Here is a 19,095-nt window from a genome sequence, read left to right on the forward strand (position 1 = left end):
TACGGTGGTAAATAACAACTTCGTTCTGAGATACGAAGAACAAATCCTTCTGTTCTCCTTTTAGAGCAATGCTGTGAGAGAGATTTTTAAAAATACTGCATAGCACGGGAAACAGAACACATCCCCAGTTCACAGTGACACGCAGTGGGTTTCAGGGTGCAGTGGGCCCCCCATGCACGCAGACAGGCTCGGCTGCGCCATCCTCGTCTCCAGCAGGCGCGTCCAGGAAGAAGACAAGGGGACAAGTCAAGTCATTACATGCTGTAATCAAGCCAAAGAGACCACCTCTGGCCTCACCTCCACATCCATAGGCACAGGGGCACCGGAAGCACCTCATCAGGCTGTGGTGAGGACCAAAGGAGGTGATGGGAGTGAAGCTTCTAGAACAGTGCTGTGCACACAGGAGGGGCTAGCCATGATTACTATTGCTGGGCTAGGAAAACAGCACTCAAGTGAAGCTTCAGACCCTTCCAGAACTACAGTTTGGAGGCACCCAATATCCAGAATTGACTTGCACAGGCAGCTTTCTTAGGACAGACTAGTGAGGGAGGTTGTTAGGTCTACACCCTCTGACTCAGAAACCTACAGAAATTTACCCAAGAAACACTCCAAGAGGAGAAGAAGAAATGGGCAGCTACATGCAGGAAGGGTGTCACGAGAGTCACCCGTGATAGGTCAAGGGTGAAAGACCAGCAATGAACAGGAAGTGAGAGCAAGGGCTTAGTGATGCTGGGGGTTTCTATGGATACACATGGACTAAAGACGGGAGAAAACACAGCGAGAGGAAATCTGCAAAGAGATGCACACAAACGCCAAGGGGAGCAGAACGGGTCATTCGAATGAGGATGGAGGCATGCAGGTAAGTTTTCCACTTGAATTAACGTTTCCTTTAATACCGCTACTGATTTTCTAATTTAAAAAATCACAAAAACATGTTATTTACAGAAACACAAATGCTGTTCAGATATGAAGTACACGTTTGCATCAGAGGACCCCATGGCCGCATAAGCTAGCCTGCCGCGCCCCCCAGGGGACAGAGCCTTGCTTGGTGCCCAGGTGCCTGAACAGCTAACAGGGGTGGGGCAGGCAGCCAGTTCTTCAGGACTGGAGCTCTGCCTCAAGGTGTTATCCCTGGTGGCAGAATCTGTGGGAGGCTGCCTCAACCATGCGCCAAGCCACATGGACGAGCCCAGTTCCAGCTGTCCTTGAGGCCTAGGCAGCCACCCACCCCGTCTGCCTACCAGACTCTCCCCTCCCCGCCACCATGGCCTAAGCAGTTCAAGTGGCCACCAGGAGTCCTGGCTGACGCCACAGACCAGGCTCAAGGACTCGGGCAGGAACACAAGAACCACCGCAGAGAGACAGGGCCAACCCCATGCCCTCGCCCTTGGGCACGAGCTGCCACACCTGCACCTCTTGTTGTCAACGGGCAGGAGTTAGAGAGCCGGGGAATGTGGGTTCCCACTGTGCATTTGGAAACTGCTTACACAGGACTACATGGCGCTGGGCCTACACACACGACAGCAAACAAAACTCAGCCTCTCTCAAGGTTCAGATGTCCTTTGTCAAATTATCAAAACTTTCCCTTACACAAATGTAAAGAGAATGGTGGCCTGAGCCCAGCGTTCATCTGCCCACCCGGCCAGCCATTATCAGCTCCTGTCAGTTAAACCAGCTCTTCTGAGTTCCCAACCACTCCTTTCCCACAGGGTTGTGCTGAAGCAAGCCCCTGATTTCCTGCTACTTCTCCGATGTGGGGGACAGCAGGGAAGTCACAGGACACGAGCCTAACCTGCTTGGACACTGGGCCTGACTCCACATCTCCTGCTGGAATCGACCCAATTGATCTGAGGCTCTGTTCTCCAAAGTTAGTTAAAAAAAAAGATCCCTATTAAAAGATCTCATTTTAATTGGAGTTTTTAATTTTTAACTAGGAAAAACTCTTCCTACTACCGCCCAGGAAAATAAAGAACTAGCAAAAGCCACTTGAGGACAACATAACTGAGACCAGGGCAGAGACAATTTCGGGCAGAACGCCGTCCGAGGGGCCCTGAGCACCTTACCTGCTGCTCGAAAAGCAGCGTGTTCAAGGCCTGTCTGCAGGGCAGGATCATCATGGGGAAGCCTACGGCCACGGACATCATGAAGCCCACACGGATCATCTCGGTCACCAGGTTGGAAGGGAAATGCATGAGCACGTTGCCCGCGGTGGCCTCGGTGAAGCTCACATAGCCGAAGAAGCCCACCTGCAGGGGGACGACAGAGGGATGGAGGGAGCATGTGGTGAGAGGGGCGCACCCTCCCCGGAACAGCCGTGAGCCTCATCACGAGCAGCTGCAGCAAGACCAAGGCCCCCCAGCTCCTGGCTCGTAAACAACCTCCTTGACAAGCAGAGGCTGAAGGTCTAAAGGTGAGAGTCCGATGTGGCTTCTCCCCACTTGGACAACAGGGCACCAAGAGAAGGGAGCTGCCTGCATGGAAAGGGAGCATCGGAATGCCCCATGAGCCCCGCAGAGGGGCTGGACTTAATATGGCTCAAAACCCAAACCATGGGGTAAATCAAGGTCCCCACGAGCTCAGGCTCAGCGTGGACATCAATCTGACGGACCATTTGTAAAAACCAACAAGAATGGTGGAACCACAAAGTTCAGGGAAACAAGCCAGACTCTCAGTGAATTTATATCTCTATTTGCCATGTAAAAAAACAACGAAGGGGCTTCCCTGGTGGCGCAGTGGTTGAGAGTCGCCTGCCGATGCAGGGGACATGGGTTCGTGCCCCGGTCCGGGAGGATCCCACATGCTGTGGAGCGGCTGGGCCCGTGAGCCATGGCCGCTGAGCCTGCGCGTCCGGAGCCTGTGCTCCGCAACGGGAGAGGCCACAGCAGTGGGAGGCCCGCGTACCGGGGGGAAAAAAACAACAACAACAACAAAGAGGAGAATTAAGAAGACTGGAGGGAAAATCTCCCAAAACATGAACTGTATCTGCATCTGTGGGCTGGAACCTGTGATATCCTTTCTCTGCTATTTCACTGTCTCCCACTTCTCACTGATGGACCACCTTTCTACAGCACATCAGCAGAGCTCTTGGGGAGGCTCCAGGCCCTGCGCTGAGGCACCCACGCTCCTCCCGGGATGGGGACAACACCACCACCTGGGGAGCGGGCTCACAGGTGGCCCTGGAGCTGAGCGGGCACTGGGATGGGAAGGAGAGAGGGCAGGCCTGCGCTGGGGGACTGGAGGAACTGTGCAAGGGGGTGGGGTGTGAAAGGGTTCCTACCATGACATAGAAGGTGGTGACCACATTGAGGGAGGAGGCGAAGATGGAGCTCATGGCTTTCACTGATGGCTCATCCAGGCTGTCATAGGTGGGCAGGACCTGGCTGTATAAAAATGAGCGACTTCACGGAGCCGATTCCAGAGACAGACACACCTCCCCCGGAGCCCCAGCCGAGTCTCCAACACCTGCCTTCCCACCACGCTGGCCACCACTGGAGCCGAGGCCGAGCTCTCACAATACTACAGACAGTACTCAGAGCCCTCCCTGAACGTGATCTCTGTAAACATTTCAGAAGTGCCACAGGATGAAAGGCCGTTTGTTCCACTGCAGCAGGAGCGTGACCGCTCCGGGCTGGGCTGAAGCACCCCGTGTTTACAGGGGAAGCAGGAAGCGGTTCAGAGCATCGCTGTCAAAAGAATGGAAAGTTAAACAAACAAGCCGGGCTGCCTGCCCATCTCAGCGCCTCAGCGAGGGGCTCAGAGCCGGCGTGGACCCAGCTCTGCGACGGGAAGAGTGGCTTCAGTCCCACGGCCCACAGCCAGCAGGGCAGTGCCGCCAGGCCTGGGAGGGATGCGTCCATGCAGGCTCTCTGCAAACAGCAGGCAGGGACCCTGCACCTGCGAGACGTGGGCCCCACGGAGGCAAACAGGAAGGGGCGGGGGGGGGGACGGGGGTCTCCTGTGCAGCCCTGAGAGGAGAAAGCAGGGTGACGCTATGCTGAAAGCTCAGGCTCAGCACCAAGGGAGACGGGGCCAGCGGTCACGCCACGCGGGAGGCCGGGAGGGGGCGCGTCAGGACATAAATGAAACAATAGTCAGTGGAGCCAAATCCCAAAACCGCCTTTAAAAAAGTGAAAGGAGAACAAAGAGGACCCGCTAACGTTATTAACAGCAAACGACAAGGATGAGGATGGGGGAGGCCTGGCCGGCAGAAGCTGGCACCATCCCCCGGCCCTGCACACCATCCCATCAGCTACCCCCAGTGGGCAGGGGTCACAGCAGACAGCTGTCCTCACCTCGGCCCGGCAGAGGGCAGCGGGTGGCCACACGCCCATGCAGCCCAGGGAGGCGGCAGAGGACCTGCAGGGGAACTGGCACCATCATCTGGGTGCTGACCAGCTCCTTGCACCAGAGTGGGGTCCATGCCAGGGAGCCCCAGCCCCCAGCACACAGGGAGAAGTCCCTGCCCAAGAGCCGCTGACACTGAGGGGAGGCGGCTGTGCCCTGAAAGTGGGGATGGATGTGTGTGGAACGACCACGGTCCCCGCCTTGCTCCCATCCTGCCTGGGCCCCAAGGACCCCTGATGGGGGCAGCCAGACCCCCGTGGTGGGCCAACCCAGCACCCACAGAGCACTTGCCCACCTCGCTGAGCAGCCCTGTGACTCAGTTTACCTGAGTCAGAGGAGTCCACCTGTCTCCCTGCACAGCCTGGGCCTCCATGTGTTCAGTGCTCTCTCCGAGCTTCTCTGGGCCGCAGGGCCAAGTGGTCCTGTACCAACACGTACTCATTTACTGCGAAGTCAGACCAGAAAGGGCCATACAGTGATGGCACAGTGGAGGCACGGCCTGTCCAGGATGGGGAGACCAGCCACACAGCCGGGCCCGTGGTCACTCGGCAAGAGCAGCAAGGTCCCCGCCCCACACGTGCTCTGGGGCAGACTTGCAGGGGAGGGAAGAGCCGTCTCTGCCCTTGGATGCCCCCAGCTCTGGACCCCTCAGCACCGCTCCCTAGGGAACGTGAGTGCCTCTGCAGGCCCCGTGCCCTCCATGAGCAGCAGACGGGACATGTGCTCACAACCCCTCCGGAACCCATAATTCCACCTGAGAACCAAACCCAGCAGACGTGCCTGACTACAGAGCAGCCACCACCAAAAGCCCGACCAGGGTTTATTTTCAAAGAAGCAAACTCAGACAAAAAGGACAACCGGTAACTAGGTACATGGCAAAAGGATGTAACTTCTGTCACTGATTGTAACGGGGACATTAAACAGCAAGAGTGGAGAGTGTTCTGGTGGAAACCAAGCTGCCAAGAGAGACGAGAAGTGGGAAACCATGATTTGGATCTCGCGTGTGGGTGTAAACACAGCAGTCTGAACAGTCTCATCTGTCACATTAGTTTACGACTGGCACAGTTGATGCCCGTAGAGTTGTGGGGGGCTGCTCTGCCAGCCCCCCGCCACCGATGGTCCCTTCCTATCCCCGCCGGATTTATGCCTCTCTTTTGAGCGGGTTACCACCTGACTGGGCATGAATCACAGGCTCCTGTCATTTGGTAGAGAAGATAAGGCTGCTGGAATTAAGGAAATAGCTGCTCTGCATTTACAAAGCCCTGCGTGCCAGAGAGCGCACGCCTGCTCACGTGCACGCGCACATACACACACAGGCCTCCGAAAGCATCCCAGCGGCAGTCTGAAGTCAATGTTTGTGCAATTTCCTCTTAAATATTCTCACACGAGCAGCTAAATTCTGGCAAAATGCTCGGGACTCTGTGAGTCAGATGGTTTGGGGCTGTTCTGTGTTCCCCACAGCCAACTCTACTCGTGGGGGATTTGGCAAACTCGGCGGTCTCACCAACGTGCCGGCAACACATCTTGGGAATAAAGTCGATTTCTCCCTCACTAAACATCTAACTCCCACCCTGAACCCAAAGCAGGAAGGCCACGGTGAAGAACACATTACTCCTCGTGGCCTGGATCAACCACTGAACAAAACAGTGCTTCCCTCTCCCAGGATCATAGCCCCACCTCATAACACACTCACACCCGGGGCCCTGGGAGCAGGCAGTACTTACGACTGGCAGGCAAAGGACATGCCAAAGATGGGGATGCAGCGGAAGACACCCTCCCAGCGGATGTAGCTGACTCGCCGCAGCCACTGCCCACCAAAGAGGCCGTGCTTGAGGGAGGAGAGCATGATCTGTGAGGAGAAGAAAGCGGAGCTTGGCACCAGACAGCAGACACAGGTGGGACTCAGGCCAGAGCCAGGCAAAGAATGGATGCTGCCTGCACCACAGTGGGAAAGAGACAGCCTGCAGCCTCTGGCACAGTGCCGCCTGGTGCCACCAGCTGGAGGGGCCGGGGGTGGTGCACGGTCCCGGGGCCACCGCCCTCTGCTGTGCTGCAAGCTGGCCGGGTGCTGCCCAGAGAAGCGCATGCTGCAGGGCCTCCTGACATCGGGGGCAGCTGCCTGTCCAGGGCTGCTTAGCGCAGACGGTAAGCAACGAGGCCCACTTGGTGGGCCCCAGTCGCCTCCGGGACAGGACAGTCCCCCAACCTGGCAGGTCCTCGCCAGTCCTGCACGGACATGATTTAAAAGACAAACCCATCAAAAAAAAAAAAAAAAAGACAAACCCATCAAGGACAGGGCTGTCTGGAAAGGAGGGGAATGGTCACTGGGCTGGCCCTCACAGCCAAGGGACGCTGGGAACACCGCCGGGTGCTTGGTCTTCTAAGGAAAGCCCACTGCACAGATTCTCACGTTCTGCTCCCGCAGGACTGATCAGGGGCTCAGGTCCAGGGGCTCCCACTGAGGGCCTCCCAGGCTTGGGAGGAAAGGGGCACCCTGAGTGTCAACTCCACGCTGTATCCCACCCCCAGCCTGTGATAAACACTCACTGGAAAACAGCTGCTCGCCCCCTTGTGACAAAAGGCTGGCCTCCTGACTCCTGGCCACAAACCCCATATGAAAGGTCTTTCGTGAACTGAGGAGCATCACACTTTCACTCCCTGCCCTGGAGGCCTCCCCTCCCCTGCCGGCCCTGTCTATCCACCGCGCCCCTGTGGACGATTCTGCAGCACCTTCCTGTCATCCTTGGAAGGCAGCTGGCAGCCCAACACTCACCACGAACATGAACACGGTGTAGAAGATGAGGGCCATGGCGCTGAAGGACTGGATGGAGGCCATCATGTTCCTCTGCAGGCTGAGTGGCAGCACGATGCACAGGGACACTGCGAAGAGCAGGAGCATGCGGAAGGTGCCCGTGACCTGCAGGGGGCGCCAGGCGTTGCCCCGGTTAATCCCTGGGTTTCCCACCCAGAGCCCCGGAACTGACCCAAGGCCCTTCACCACACAGCATGCTGGCCTCGGCCCCCCTCCCACTACCCGTCTGAGATGTGGACTTAAACAGTGTCCCTGGGCTGCCACGCAAGCAGCCACAAGCCTTCCAACGCACCTGCAGATGTCCTTACCTGAAACCCAAACAGCCGAGCAAAGAAGTTGGACCCCAAGTCGCCAATCACAACGTAGAAGGCGATGCAGGTTCCCAGCATCAGCCCAATCATGCTGCAAGGAAGGCAGGCGCGGGCTTGAGAGCTGAGCACCAGGGTCCCGGGGAGCCCCAGACGTGCCCCCATCCCTGCTGGGTGACCGCTGACACGCAACAACCCAAGGGAGGGGCGGAGTGGGAGACGTGGTATCAACATTCAGCGGTTTACAGGGTTTGGCTGTGGAGTTTGCTATTTTACTCAGAATGAATATTGAGTAACACTGAACTCTTCTTTATGTGGCATTACATTTTTCTCTCTACAGGAGGTTCTAAAAGTTCTTTCAGGTGCTACAAAAATGCACTGTGATGTTAGACAAGTTAAAAGAACAATCGACTGCTTTAGAAAAGGTTATCCTTTTCAGTTTGCAATTCCCTAATTTAGAAGCCTAAAAGTGCAATTTCCCAGCCATTTTTTCATCTCATAAAATTTTACTCCAAAGGGAGAATATGAGTTTAATGCCACCTTTATGCAACAGTGTCCGGGGCAGGGGGCGGGGTGGGGGGTGCGTACGAGCTTCAGGAACAGAACCAAGAGATGAAGTGCAGCCGTGGGAGCGCCCCCTCGCTATGTTCCCTGGGTTTTCCATTTTTATATTTTTCTTAGTAAGACTTAAATAAGGCTTTCAGCCTTGACACTAATCATTTTAAGAGTACAATAAACTGAACTTTCAGCTATTTAGTAAGTAACACTTCAGAGAAATATTTTAAGCTATGAACCAATCCGCATCTAAAACATACGGCTCATTGTGTAACAATCCTCCAGTTTCTCTTTGGCCACAGGTGAAGAACAGAGAGAATTACCCCAACAGAATGGCACCACCTACCTGGTCTCCACCAGCATCTTCCCTGCTTTTCCGTAGGCGTGCAACGCTAGTGGGCGGAGGGTGGGGGAGAAAATGAACGGCTCAGTCCAACAGTGGGAGAAGCACATCAGTAAAAATGTTACCAATAAAAGCTGTGAAAGGCAATTTGACAAAAACCTGCACGTCTGGAGTTCCATGGATGTAAAGGGGATATTTTATTTTATTTTATTTTTTTTTTTTTTGCGGTACGCGGGTCTCTCACTGTTGTGGCCTCTCCCGTTGTGGAGCACAGGCTCCGGACGCGCAGGCTCAGCGGCCATGGCTCACGGGCACAACCACTCCACGGCATGTGGGATCTTCCCAGACCGGGGCACGAACCCGTGTCCCCTGCATCGGCAGGCGGACTCTCAACCACTGTGCCACCAGGGAAGCCCTAAAGGGGGTATTTTAAAATCTTGGTCCCATACTCTTTTTCAGATCTACCTTCAACAAACAAGAATCACAGCAAATAAGAACAAAGCCCGTGTGGGTTGGTTTTCTCACACACAAAAAAAAAGGAGAGAAAAGAAAAGGAAAGAAAAAAAGACAAGAAAAACGATCCCAGCGAAGTAACAGTTTATCTCTGGGCAAGCCGGGCAGCTGTGAAGGAAGCTGAAAGAGGCCTGCCTGGGGCAGGAGCTGCACAGGGGTAGGGGGTGCCCAGGAGGGCTTTCAGCCTAGCCCCAGTACATCTGGTTTTCACAGCCACACCAAGGGGACCTGGCTAAGGGCCGCTATGTCTCCTCTGTGATTTCAGAAGAAAATCTCAGATGTGGTACTTTGGGACAGGACGGGACAAGTGCATTCGGGCCTGCCCCCACTTGCTCTGCTGGTGAACAGTGCGGCCTACAGCGGAGAGGAGCCCCTCTGCCCTTCCTTCCTGACAGTGGAGCTGCTTCTAGCAGAAGCGAGATTAAGAGCTGACTCAGCAGGTCCCTCCCAGGACCTAACAGTGGCCGGGAACCCCTGTGTCCCATCCCCACAGTCCAGCAGGACGAGAGCAGAGAGAAGCTCTGGTCTCCCAGGAGCAAGCAGAAGGGGGTGCGTGTGACAGCACAGCCCCAGCTTCCTGCCCCTGTCCCTCCCTCACACAGCGCCAGGGCCACCCAGGAGACTGGGAAAGTAGGGAACATGAAGGCCGACTGATATGAATGAGTCCAAAGATGCTTGTTACTTTCAAATTACTTAGGAAAAGGCATGACACTGCCAAAAGCAAGTGAGCGTGGCACCTGACCCGGGCTACACAGCCACAGGGCAGGTGGCCTTGAGAAGCAAAGGGGGTCACTCTGCTGGGGAGGTCACTCCAGCCTCCCAGCTTGTCTGACTACTGCACAGACACTCGCACCTCAGGGTCATCTAAGACACAGAGCCCGGTGCCCCAACCGTGAAGGTGCCTGGGGCCCAGCCATCCCATTCCTTTTCCTTCTCCAAAAAGAAGCTGAGCATCTCAGTGTATTCCAAATGCTCAGAGCACCCTGCCACAGAAAGTTCCAGAACACACCTGCATTCTGGACAGAGGAAGCTAATGTTGCTCCAGGAAGCCAGAGGTCAAGTCGGGAGGTGGCACCTCGTCACCCAGAAAGACTCGACTGGTTCCTAGAACGACACCCTCACAGGGCTGCCCCCAAGTTGCTGCTTGTGCTGAGACGGCCTGTGGTTCCAGCCCCGTTCTCGCCCTTTCCTCACCTGGGCCAGCCCCACACACACCCCACCCACCATTTCAAGTGTCCATCCCTCAGTAATCTCTAATCCCGAGTCACAGGTACAAATCCCTGGCAGCCCCCCGGCCCTCAGCCTCTTGCCTGGCAAGCCGGGGACTGCCCTCCTGCCCCTCTGGGCCGGAACCACAGCACCAGACCTGCCCCGAGAGGCTGGGAGGAGTGTGCGGGGTGGTCTCTGAGAAGGTGCGTCCCTTCCCCACGCTCCTGGGTCGGGCCTTCCCTCTCCATCTGTGATAGGCTCGCTGCGGCTCACGGGCCAGGCCTCACGGGGGCCAGGAGCCGGCACTCCCACCAGGTGCGGAGCCAGGACTGGTGTCAGGAGGGGCTCTCCAGTCTCCCCGGAGACGCTGGCTCAGCTCGTCCTCCTGGGGCCATGGCCTCGCTCATGGCTCCATGGCCGCTGTGCACACAGAACTGACTCTTAGCCCACCTCGTTGAGTGTGGGACCCCAGCCCCACTCCCATACTCACCACCCACAGTCCAAAGCCTCCTGCCCGGCAGGCAGAGCGGGGAAGCACGCAGCAAATCGTGCTGTTCAAGCTGAGGGTGATGACCTCAACCCAGCCCTCCCCAGAGCCAGGCCATCCGCCAGGGGGTGATGAGCATTTGCTGGATAAATGAGGGGTAGGGGGTGCAGAGAATCCTGGGTGTTAGAAAGGTTGGTTTTACGACCCTCATTTCCCAAGCCAAGTATCCACAGGTACAGGTCACGCAACCGCAGACAGGTAGGGAGGGACAGGTCCTCTGCAGGCCCCACCCAACCCATGAGCGGGCAGCAGGCTGACCAGGGCCACAGAAACCCAGGCGGGCGGTTGACAGGACCACAGACATGGTGCCAGAGCATCTGCTGCGCACAACTGAGCACTCCGAGGTGGCGGCGAGGCCCGGCCACCCTCCTCGGGCAGGGCCCGGGTCAGAGTGGCCTCGAGGGGGCCACGACTTCTAGGGGCAGTTGACTATCTGACATAGCTGTATATCTTCTGAAAATGGGGTTTGAAAAGTCCACTCAAAAGTAGGCCATGCAGGGCAAAGGAGGAGCAGGTAAGAAGTGGACCAGCCCATAAGCAGCAAACAAGACACCACAAAAACACACACAAAACACCAATAAAAAATCCACCAGTGTTTATTTCCCCAAACTGGCAAAGTCCATTCTCCAGCGATGCCTACGCACTGGCCAGAGCGGAGTGAGCAGAGCTATGGTTATTTCCAGGGAGGGACCAAACAGAAATATCGCAAACTCAAACGCTAGAAAACCACCGACCCGTTCCTTGGAGCGTGGACAGTTTAAAAAGGTTATTTGTTCAAGCTGCGACAGCCTTTCTAGGAATTTCCGCACCATGGCCTGCACTGTCTCCAGGTCTGTCCATCTCCTTGACCCCCACCTGCCTGATGCCCATGGGCCCAGCAGACAACATGTGTTGGGGGCTCCGTTGACAGAGACTGTATTTCCCCAGGCCCGAGGCACGAGGATGCAGTGAGCACTCTCCTCCTGGGCCACCTTCTCTGGCTGCAGCGCAAGCTCTGGGCCAGGAGAAGGCAGAGGCCAAGAGAAAGGCCTGCAGGCAGCAGGAGGTGGCTCAGGAAGTGTGGGAGGGTTGCTGGCCCACAGGGTCCGAGAGGTTCCCATCTCTTCCTGTCTAGGGCTCCTTTCCAAGCGGTGGGGCCTGTCCATTTCTGAGACTATGCCAAGACAGAGCCAAGATGAAGGGCAGCTCATGCTGCAGGCTGGGCCTGCCTGGGGGACTGTGGAAGTTCACACAACTGAGCCATCTTGTTTGGTACCAAAGACATAACCAGAGACCACTGGTGGTTTCTGATCCTTTTTGCTTCTAGCAGTTAGAATTGGGCTGCAGTCACCACAAGCAGTTAAAGGTAGAAGCCCCAGCCAGCCATGCAGAAGGGTGTCCATGGATAGTTTTCTTCAATCTTTCACAACTAGCCAAACCAGTTTGCCTTCTCAGGGACTTTCTAAGAATACTCAGACAGGCAGCTGTCAAAAACCACGGCCTGCCCAGGCCAGGGTCACCCATCCTCTTTCAGGGCACAGCCAAGCACTTCGTGGGATGTCTGCTACAGGAACCCTCAGTGGGGAGAAAGAGTCACCCTAAAGGCCATGGCCCCACAGACGGAGGAAGGAACCTGCCCAGGAGCACATTTAATCCCAAGTAGAATTTGGTCTCATGTGTGGGGTGGGGCGGGGCGCAAATTTAGCTGATAAATTTCACTTCCCCAAATGACTCCAATAGCAATATAAGAGTCTGACAGGGACTTCCCTGGTGGCGCAGTGGTTAAGAATGTGCCTGCCAATGCAGGGGATACGGGTTCGAGCCCTGGTCCGGGAAGATTCCACATGCCACGGAACAACTAAGCCCATGCGCCACAACTACTGAGCCTGTGCTCTAGAGTCCATGAGCCACAACTACTGAGCCCACATGCCACAACTACTGAAGCCCGCGCGCCTAGAGCCTGTGATCTGCAACAAGCGAAGCCACCGCAGTGAGAAGCCCACGCACTGCAACGAAGAGTAGCCCGTTTGCTGCAACTAGAGAAAAGCCTGCACACAACAACAAAGACCCAATATGGCCAAAAATAAATAAATAAATTGATTACTTAAAAAAAAAAACTTAAAGAATAAAAAAGGTCTGACATCACCATTCTCATCAGAACGGAGAGAGAAGGAAGCAGCCCTTCAGTTTTGAGGTCAGAACAAATGTAAGTACCTCCATGCCAATGCAAAGTAGGCAGACTGGAAGGAAACCAGAGGTCACGCTGCCAAAAGCCCACATGTGGGGCCTGCAGATGTTTTTATTTTGTTTGGCCCCTGGAACTCTGCACACCATTTCCTCTTGCTGCCTCCTCTCTGCCGTGAGAGCTGTGAGCTGAGGGCCCAACCAGGCCCTCCACGAGTGGACGCAGCATCCTGGCCACACACTAGCTGGAGGGTCAGAGACTTCCAGCCAGAGGACAGGAATTTTCCCTAGAAGTGCTCAGGGCCGGCTCCTGAGACCACGTGCATTGGTATTTCAACACCCACACCACGTATCCCCAGAATGGAGTGCAGAGCTGAAAGTTCCGAGGCAGTGGAGAGAATGCAGCCTGCACACATCACCCTGAGGTGGGCAGGAGAATGAGGGACCCTGCCCTCAGAGCCAAGTTTCCCAGGAAATAGTCAAACTGAAAGGAGGCGGAAAGCACAGCCTTCTCTGCCTCGGCTGAAATCAAAGGAAGCAAGAAAAATCTAGAGGAAACGAAATTGCAACTAACAACAGGAAACAGAGGACGGCACTGAGGAGATGGTGACTTGCTCCCAGCTACAAACCCGAGCCCAAGGACAGTGTGCCCATGGCATTCAAAGTGGGGATGTGCAGCAAGATCCCAGTCAGGCAGCTCGGAAGGAAGGTTCTGGGGACTCTTGGGCACAGGAGCGGAGGCTGCTGAGGCTGCCTGAACTGAGAGAGGGCTCTCTGTGTGGATATGCATAAAGGGGAGACAGGAGAATGAGTATCACCTCAATTTTAAAATGTGTGTTGATGTTAACAGTTTTTTTTTAATTGCATTAAATTTTAAAATAAGAAACTGCTGTTCAAAGGAATAAAGAATAAAGTGGAAGAAAAGTAATTAAAAGAATAAGACCCAGGGACTTCCCTGGCGGTCCAGTGTTTAAGACTTCATGCTTCCAATGCAAGGGTCACAGGTTCAATCCTTGGTCGGGGAACTAAGATCCCACGTGCCGCATGTACGGCCAAAAAAAAAAAAAAAAAAAAAATAAGGCCCAAACCACTGCACTTCTTAAGAAGGTACTGAGAAAGGTCCAGCGCTCCCTGGTCCAGCACTCACCCAGGCCAGCGTACGTCCTCCGCTTGCTCAAGCTGGCGGCTTTCACCAGGAACATGCACGACTGGTGTGTCATCCAAGAACAGAAGACCAAGAGCAGGGCCCCCAGGACGATGCCACACTGTAGGGTTGGGAGAGAAAGAGATGTTAACAAAATAAAGCTACCCGGCATCTTTACCTCTCACACTGAACAGCATGTGCTACGACCAACAGCCCTCCCCACGGCCCCCGCCCCCTAGACACGAGACCCCAGCTCTGTTTAGTTCCCGTGCCTATGGGCAGCGGTTCCTAGCATTAAAAGGACAATTTCCTGGATGTGGTGGCCACAGGTTCTGTCCAAAGACATAAAGCCTGTGCATGACCCCAAAAGAGCACCAGGGACACTGGTTCCTTCCCAGCCCCTCCCAGAGTCTCAAGGAACAGCAAGGGGTTGCCAGTCTCCCCAGTTCCCTGCAGACACCCTACAGCAAACCACCTTCCAGCCACTTGGATCAACAGCTACGAGTGATAAACACATTCTGGAAGGAAGAGATTAAAAATGACATTTACGCCTTTCTTATAAGTTAAACAGACACTCACCATCTGACCAGCAATTGCACTCCTAGGTATTTACCCAAAAGAAATGAAAACATGTGTTCATGCACAAACCTGCATGCCAATGTTTACAGCAGGTTTATCTGTAATCCAAAAACTGAAGAAACAACCAACTGTCCTACTAGCATCTAGCAGAGCGGAACGCACACACAGCCCACGACCCAGCTCTCCTGCACGCAGGTCACCACCCCACAGAATGCGTCCACGGGGTCAAAGCCTGTGCACAAGTTCCAAAGCACTCCAAATAGGAAACACCATGCCTGCCTAGTAAAGGTTAAAAAACAGATAAATTGAGGAATGCTAGCCAGACATCGAAATGTACCAACATGACCCATTCACGTAAAGTTAAAATCTGGCAACACTGACCTGTGGTACTGGGGGTAGGAGGGGGACCCTCAGTAAGAAGGCAGGGCTGGAGGGTGCTGGCAATGCTGTGCTCCTTAAGCTGGGAACTGGCTACATGTGTTTGTTAACGTTAGGAAAATCCATCAAGAGTACACCTAAAATGTGTCCACTTTTCTATACGCATGTTACACTTCAATAAAATGTTAATTCTTTTGGAAAAGTACCCAAATTACTAAAACCAAACAAACAAAAAATGCAAACCAAAACTTTTTTTAAATGACCTGGCTGCCAGATCAAAACACACATCTCCAAATTGCCCATTGGCCTCACATTGTGTTCTGGCTGACGGCTTCTCACGGAGAAGATGCTGAGAGATGGGTGAGAGTGTCCTAACTCAGCCAGGCCCTCGGGGCAGGGCAAACCACTTCCAGGTCTTGGCTTGCATGCAGACCCCCACCTCTAAGCTCTTCCCCAGGCAAGTCAGCCTGGCCCATGTTTAAATGCTCTGGCAGGGGCCTCGTGCCCAGCACATGGCAGATACTCAAATCTGAATCACCAGAGCCCTACCATGGTGGCACTTGACACACAGGCATCAAGGATGACAGCACTGCATTTACAGACGCAGGACCAGCCAACTACACATCCCAGGATGCAGTTCTGCCCCAGGCAAGTCGCAACGCACGCTGGGACATGTAGTCCTTCCAGAAACAGAGGTGGCCGGCTCACACTGGGATTCACATACCGAGACACAGATGTTGCCCCAGGGCTTCTAGAAGCCGCCAGCGTGGCCTTCCACATAGGCCTGCAGTCTCTGTCCTCCTGCCAACATGCTCACCAATCAAGTCAGATCAACCACTCACATGGGAACCATAAACTCATTTTCTTTCTTTTTGCTAGTTTTATCCAAAAGATGCTAAATATGAAAAATGCAAAGTCTTAATCTAAAACTAAACGACTGGTGCCCATTTTCAGTTCCAAAATGTCCATCTTATTTTCACTTTTTTCCACCTATTTGGTTTCATCATATAAGACTGGTCTTTGAAGCCTTGCTGGCCACCTGTTCTTCTCTGGTGTCCCACTCCTCCTCCCCCAGCTTTAAGCAACCCAGGTAGTGGACAGCTCCTGTCCTAGGAGGCAGGTGGAGCGGCACCTCCACCGTGGCACACAGGAAGCTAAGAAGTTCATTTTTAGGAAAGAGGTTACCCAATTTGATAATTCCATCAATCTCCCTTTTCTAACGTACCAAATGCCTGTCTATTTGTGAATTAAACAGAAGCCAAATGAATTCACACCTCAAAAATGGTGAGTTTCAAAAAAAAAAAAAAAAAGGTGAGTTTCTTTCATGCAGTATTTAATGTTGGGATGACACCAATTTTTTAACATTTCAGATTTTTTCAATCAAGGTAACATTGGCATACAGTGAAACGCAGAGATCTTAAGCGTACACTCTGGAGAATTTAGTAATCACCTTGTAACCAACATCCCAATCTAGTTCCAGGGCCTGGGGGTTTGACTTGTGTGCTTCTGAATACAAGTGCAGTCAGGTCAGAGTTTTAAAAAATAATAGTAAAGAAAAAGAACACTGAATCCTGTGGTCACTTTCCATTTTTGAAGGATCATTTTCTTTTGCTACACTTGCACTTCGGTCTGTTATTAATTGTGCTTAAGTTTTTCACTGAGGAAATTCCTTCGGTTTCTCTTGCAGTCCCGAGGCGGAAGAGCTGCAGGGCCGCCTCCCCCAGCCCTAGTTCCCGTGAGGGGATGAGCCCGGGGCGGCGAGGGCGGCGACCACTGCCCACTGGACTCACCTGTTTGAAGCAGAAGGGCATGGTGAGGACACTGACACCTACTATGCTGTTCACTATGTTCGTGATCAGCCCCCAGTTGGAGGCGGCGGCCGCAGTCATAGCGTGGGGGCTGGGGGCCCGGGAGCCCCAGTCCAAGGCGCCGGGACGACGGCGGGGCGCGAGACCCTGAGGGGAACGGGTGGCTGCCTGGAAGAGGCGGCCTCGCGGGAAGGCGGCGGGAGCAGTCAACCTCCAGACCCCGCCAGACCCCGCGGCCGCCTCATGGCTTCGTTCCCCGCTGGCTCTCGCTGACCACCCGCGTGTCCCCACGCCCAGACCCAGAGCAGCCGCGGGGTGCCAGCCAGGAACCCCTCAGCCCGGCTTCGCAGCCCCCCTGGCACACACACTTCCGCCTTCCGTGGGCTCCTCTTCCCGGAAGTGACGACAAGGAGGCGGGGCTCGGGCAAGGCGCTCAAGACGAGAGGCGGGCCTGGGTGGAGCCTGCGGAGGCGGGGCCTGGGGAAGGCGGGAGGGCGAGGCCTGGGGGCGGGGCTTGACGAGGCGCAAACCAATGAGAGGTGGGGGCTGGGTCTGCAGGCTAGGGCATGCGGGGCGGGGCCGGGCGGCCGCTCACCTGTCCCAGCGCCCCGCTAATCCTCCTGTGGACCTGGGATCCTGAGCCGTGTCTTTCCGGGCCTGGAGCACAAGGAACTCGACCCTGAGAGTTCCATTGTCACATACATATGGTATCATCAGTTTGGCCAATATGGTGAATAAAATGGAATCTCACTGTGGTTTTTAATTTGTTCTGCCTAATTACAAATGAGGTTAATCATCTACTCATATTTTTACTGTCCATTCACATTTCTTCTTGAAATGCTTATTCATTTTTGCCCATTTTTCTAATTAGCTGTTGATCTTACGAATTTTGCGTTCTTTCAATGTGCTTAGTAAGTAGCCCTGTGTCCCTCAATTGGAGTTTGTCTGATGTCTCCTCATTATACTAGTTTTTCATTGCTGTCGTAACAAATCACCACAAATTTAGCAGCTTAACCAACACAAATCTGCTCTTACCGTTCTGGGGGTCAGAAGTCCAGAATGGATCTCACCGGACTGAAATCAAGATGCGAGCAGGTCGCCCCCTTTCTGGAAACTCTCGTTCAGACTCCATTTCCTACTCATTGGGTGGCTGGCAGTATTCAGTTCCTTCGGGTGGTAGGAGCACGGCCCCCGTTTTCTTGCCAGCTGAAAACTGAGGCCCGTTCCCAGTTTCTAGAGGCTGCATTCCCTGGCTCATGGCCCCCTTCCTCCAACCTCAAATCTGGCAACAGGGTGAGGGGGTCAGCTCCCTCTCGCTTCACATCTCTGACCCAGCCAGGAAAAGTTTTCCAATTTTAAGTATTCAAGTGATTAGATTGAGTCCATCCGGATAATCCAGGATAATCTCCCCATCGCAAGGTCTGTAACCTTAATCACAGCTGCAAAGTCCCTTTTGCCATGTAAGGTAACATATTCACAGGTTCCCTGGATTAAGGGGTGCACATCTTTGTGGGGAGCCAGTATTCTGCCTACCCACACCCATGATGAAATTCAAGTTACGTTTCTTTGGCAGGAATATCATGGATGTGCTGCTGCGTTTCCACTGAATCCTATCAGGTGCCGGATGATTTTGATTTGTCCCATTACTGGTGATGTTCTCTCTGATTGCTTGATTAGATAGTTACATTAAAGTTACATCTTTCTCCTTTATAAAAAATGAGTGGTTTGTGGGGAGGTACTTTGAAACTAACTGTCCTTCTCCTTGTCAAACTTGCAACGTACTAATGTATCGATATCACTGTGGTTTCCTATTGTATTCAATGGGTTATCATCCATTACTATCACTAGTTATTCTGATGCTCAAATTTCCCAGACTTGGACGGTGAGAGCCCCTTCAGCTGGCTCCTGTGTCCTGTGCTGCGTCCCCATCATTCTCTGAGCACTTCCTTGCTTTCCTGCACAATTAGATGTTCCTAGCTCATCCTGTACTTTTCCAGAATCAATCATTTCTCCAAGGAGCCCTGGGTCCTTCCAGTGGGAGACTAGTCATAGAGACCAAGATCTGGGCCCTGGGTGTGTGCTCAGCCATTGGGATGCCACTGCTCCTGGTCCCTCAATGGACAGAATTAGAAGACACATGTGTGTACCACGCTCACATACAGGCTTCTTCCAACATCCATCTAAGTATATTGAAAGCCACACTTTCACAGTAACATCGCCAAATAACCCTGAGGGTCCAGGTCCACAGCCTTCATCTTGGTATTCTCCCTTTCCATACTTGTAACGCCCGAGTTGATGCTCCCCCACCTTAGTTGGGCTCCAATACCCTCCCCTGGGCTGCCCCACCCCCATCCCGGACTCCCTCTCTTTCCCACTCTGGTTCTGAGTGGCC

General features: G+C 54.0%; 1 protein-coding gene across 7 annotated transcripts in view; it reads right to left on the minus strand.

The window, feature by feature from the left end:
* The window catches only part of SLC38A10 (solute carrier family 38 member 10), a 42,601-nt gene extending 25,508 nt beyond the window's left edge, over positions 1-17,093 (minus strand). For all 7 annotated transcript variants that reach the window (XM_060290225.1, XM_060290223.1, XM_060290222.1 and 4 more), the window contains exons 1-8: positions 16,686-17,093; positions 13,942-14,059; positions 8,366-8,411; positions 7,465-7,558; positions 7,118-7,261; positions 6,069-6,193; positions 3,278-3,380; positions 2,064-2,246 (exon numbers count right to left, since the gene is read on the minus strand). In XM_060290225.1, the coding sequence (XP_060146208.1) occupies positions 2,064-2,246; positions 3,278-3,380; positions 6,069-6,193; positions 7,118-7,261; positions 7,465-7,558; positions 8,366-8,411; positions 13,942-14,059; positions 16,686-16,784 (912 nt within the window). In that variant the 5' untranslated portion in view covers positions 16,785-17,093. The remainder of the gene's footprint in view (positions 1-2,063; positions 2,247-3,277; positions 3,381-6,068; positions 6,194-7,117; positions 7,262-7,464; positions 7,559-8,365; positions 8,412-13,941; positions 14,060-16,685) is intronic.
* Positions 17,094-19,095: the final 2,002 nt, after the last annotated feature.

Source organism: Globicephala melas, chromosome 20 (assembly GCF_963455315.2).
Source record: "Globicephala melas chromosome 20, mGloMel1.2, whole genome shotgun sequence".
Taxonomy (NCBI): domain Eukaryota; kingdom Metazoa; phylum Chordata; class Mammalia; order Artiodactyla; family Delphinidae; genus Globicephala; species Globicephala melas.